At 34.8% G+C, this 2,706-nt stretch overlaps 1 protein-coding gene across 1 annotated transcript in view; it reads left to right on the forward strand.

The window, feature by feature from the left end:
- LOC106879495 (sulfotransferase 1E1) overlaps positions 1-2,706 on the forward strand; it is a 5,750-nt gene that overhangs the window by 1,391 nt on the left and 1,653 nt on the right. Inside the window, exon 2 of the mRNA XM_014929100.2 lies at positions 646-743. Coding sequence (XP_014784586.2) covers positions 646-743 — 98 coding nt within the window. The remainder of the gene's footprint in view (positions 1-645; positions 744-2,706) is intronic.

Consider the following 2,706-nt stretch of genomic DNA (forward strand, 5'->3'; position numbering starts at 1 on the left):
AAAGAATGAGAACGCAATGTTCCTACTTTGCAATCTTTAATGTGCGTGGTAAATAGCAGCAAGAGAAGTCAGCAGCCAGTGAGAGGGCCGATTAAATCATTAGGCTTCCTTTGCTTCCTATAACAGTGATTTCAGTGATAGTCGGTTTTGAAAAAGAGGTCTCAATCAAGATGACTTACCTTTGTTACGCTATGTCAAAATATAAAAGCAAAATGGTCGAGAGGTAATGATATTAGGTCACCTTCCCATTGATTTTAATCTACATCCACTTCTAGCGTTTCAGTGTATATTTAGGCAAAACACTTAATTGTTTTCATCTCAATTTTCTATTGCAATCTGAAATAAGTATCCAAACCATTGACAGGATATACAGCTTATACACTGGTGCAAAACACTGGCGCTTAAAGATTCTTTAAATTTAAGAGATATTTCTTATATGAAGATAAAAAGTCTTCAAAAGTGTCATTACAACCCAATAGACGAATCTGGATTAATAAATTGACATTTGATAAATAGAAGGTAAATGAATTTTATGGGGTAGTAAAAAATTTTTAATTTCAAAAGAATGGACAGTCCCACAATGTAAACATTAATTGTGAACACATTTCATTTTCTGATTCTTTTTCCCTCTTAACGTCGTTACAGTCCCCACTGGCGATTATTTTGAATACACACGACAGTGGTGGTCAGTAATCAAAGACAACCCCAATGTTCTCATAATAACATATGAAGAGGCTTCGAAGGTAGGTGTTACATAGCTATCTTTTTTTTCTCTACTTCTTACCACTGTCTCATTCTTCTCTTTATTATTTTTTCTCTTTACTTTCATATATCATTCCTTTTTCACTAGTATAAGGGTTTCTGCAGCGTTGCTTTCTTTTGGCTAACTACAGCGATTTTTATGACTAATGTTATTGTGTATGGAGGTTGAGTCTAATCGGCCAAACCGTTAGACGGTCGAATGACAAGAAGTCTAAATATTCCATACCAAGCCTAGTTGAGAATCTCAGTTCATTGACTTTCGGTGATTTATCATATAACGGAGTGTAATAGAGCGGTCTGGATCACGACTGCCAATGAGATTTTTAGGAAACCCCCATAACAAACTCAGAAAAATAACCTAAATTCAAAAAAGAATTTTAAAAAAACTATCATGAAAACTATCATAAATACAACGGTATTTTACTGACATTTATAATAGAACACAATAATTACTCCTAATTGCCTTTAATTCCTTTTGAACTACTAAACGATTCGTTGTATTCTGCCTGGTCCTTATTCTTTCGAAGTATCTTACAATTCTTTTCTTTAAGTTTTTGATTAATTCTTTTCCTAACACCCACATTGTACATTCTATAGCATTTCTAACAATACATTGTTTTATAAGTAATTTATCTTTTACGGTTCCTGCTATTAAGAATTAGTATTTTTGTTTTTTTTATTTTGATGCAGTTCATTAAATAGAATATTTTCTCAGCTCAGGCCGACGAGTGTAGCAAAATAGTTAAACCAGCTATAAAATGGAATACTAAATCATATTTTAAATTATGAAATCCATCTTTTACGTCTTTTAACTTGTGTTAATATTCAGAGATATTTTGTGTCGGCACTAGAATAGCTAGAGTGTGTGCCGCCCGGGGCGGCCCTTCCATTTTCCACCCCCGGACCCCACAAAAAATACATATTGCATACAACAGACCCAAAAGTGCCGCTCGTGTCCGTCAGTGTAAGTATATTGTCTGCAGTTTAAAAATAACTTCTCCATCTATCATCAAAATTATTTACATTACTTTTCAGCACTATGGGGGCAGGGGAAATGAAAAGATAGTGGAATGATGGACACAGGAGATATACTTCGATGAATGAACGTTGTTTTTGTTGTTGTCAATTATTTTGCGTCCTCCTTCTTCAAGCGACAGTAACCGTGTTGCATTTCGCCTCACTTCACTAGGAATCTCTGCCCCCCCACCCCATTAGTTCTGATAAGTTCTTAGTTTCTTGGTATGTTTCTCTGCCAATAACATTATGGAAGCAAAATCTGGACTATAATGAAGGAACTTCAAGATTGCCCTGAAGACACATATTCCAGATTTCTCATCAGGGTTCAAAACATCTTATGATTTTAGCACAACCAAAAACAATATTTGTGTACGAATTCCACCCATCTCTACTCTTGTTGCTCACTGCAGAGCAGCAGCACTGCTATCATGCTGAACAACAGGCTATATCGGGTGCTATATTTTGGACTCTTCAGCACCACGATAGATTATGAATGCTGTTTAACTACATTGATATTTTGTATAGTATTTAATTGCTTCTGTGTGATTTATATTGACTACAAATTTGAGCCTCAAAGGAACCACTGAGTTGGCAACTAAGTCCCGCCGTTTTTTTGAATTTTGGAATTTATTGCGTTTTTTAATTTTGGAATCTATTTTTTTCGAGAATTCTATTTTTGAATCATTTTTTAATCTATTTTTTTTTTCTAGTTAATTTTTGTTTATTTTCAGATCATTAAAATGGAATGTCAAGTTAAGAAAAACGAACATTTTCGACACCTCCTTCTTTTTGCTTTTAATCAATGTTCTAAGGCCGCAAAGCTGCTCGTGACATTTGTGCTGTGTATGGAGAGGGTGCCATAGCTGAAAGAACCGCTTGTGACTGGTATGCCAAGTTCAAAAATGAAAATTTTGACCTCAAAGACGC

Source organism: Octopus bimaculoides, chromosome 3, assembly GCF_001194135.2.
Source record: "Octopus bimaculoides isolate UCB-OBI-ISO-001 chromosome 3, ASM119413v2, whole genome shotgun sequence".
NCBI lineage: Eukaryota > Metazoa > Mollusca > Cephalopoda > Octopoda > Octopodidae > Octopus > Octopus bimaculoides.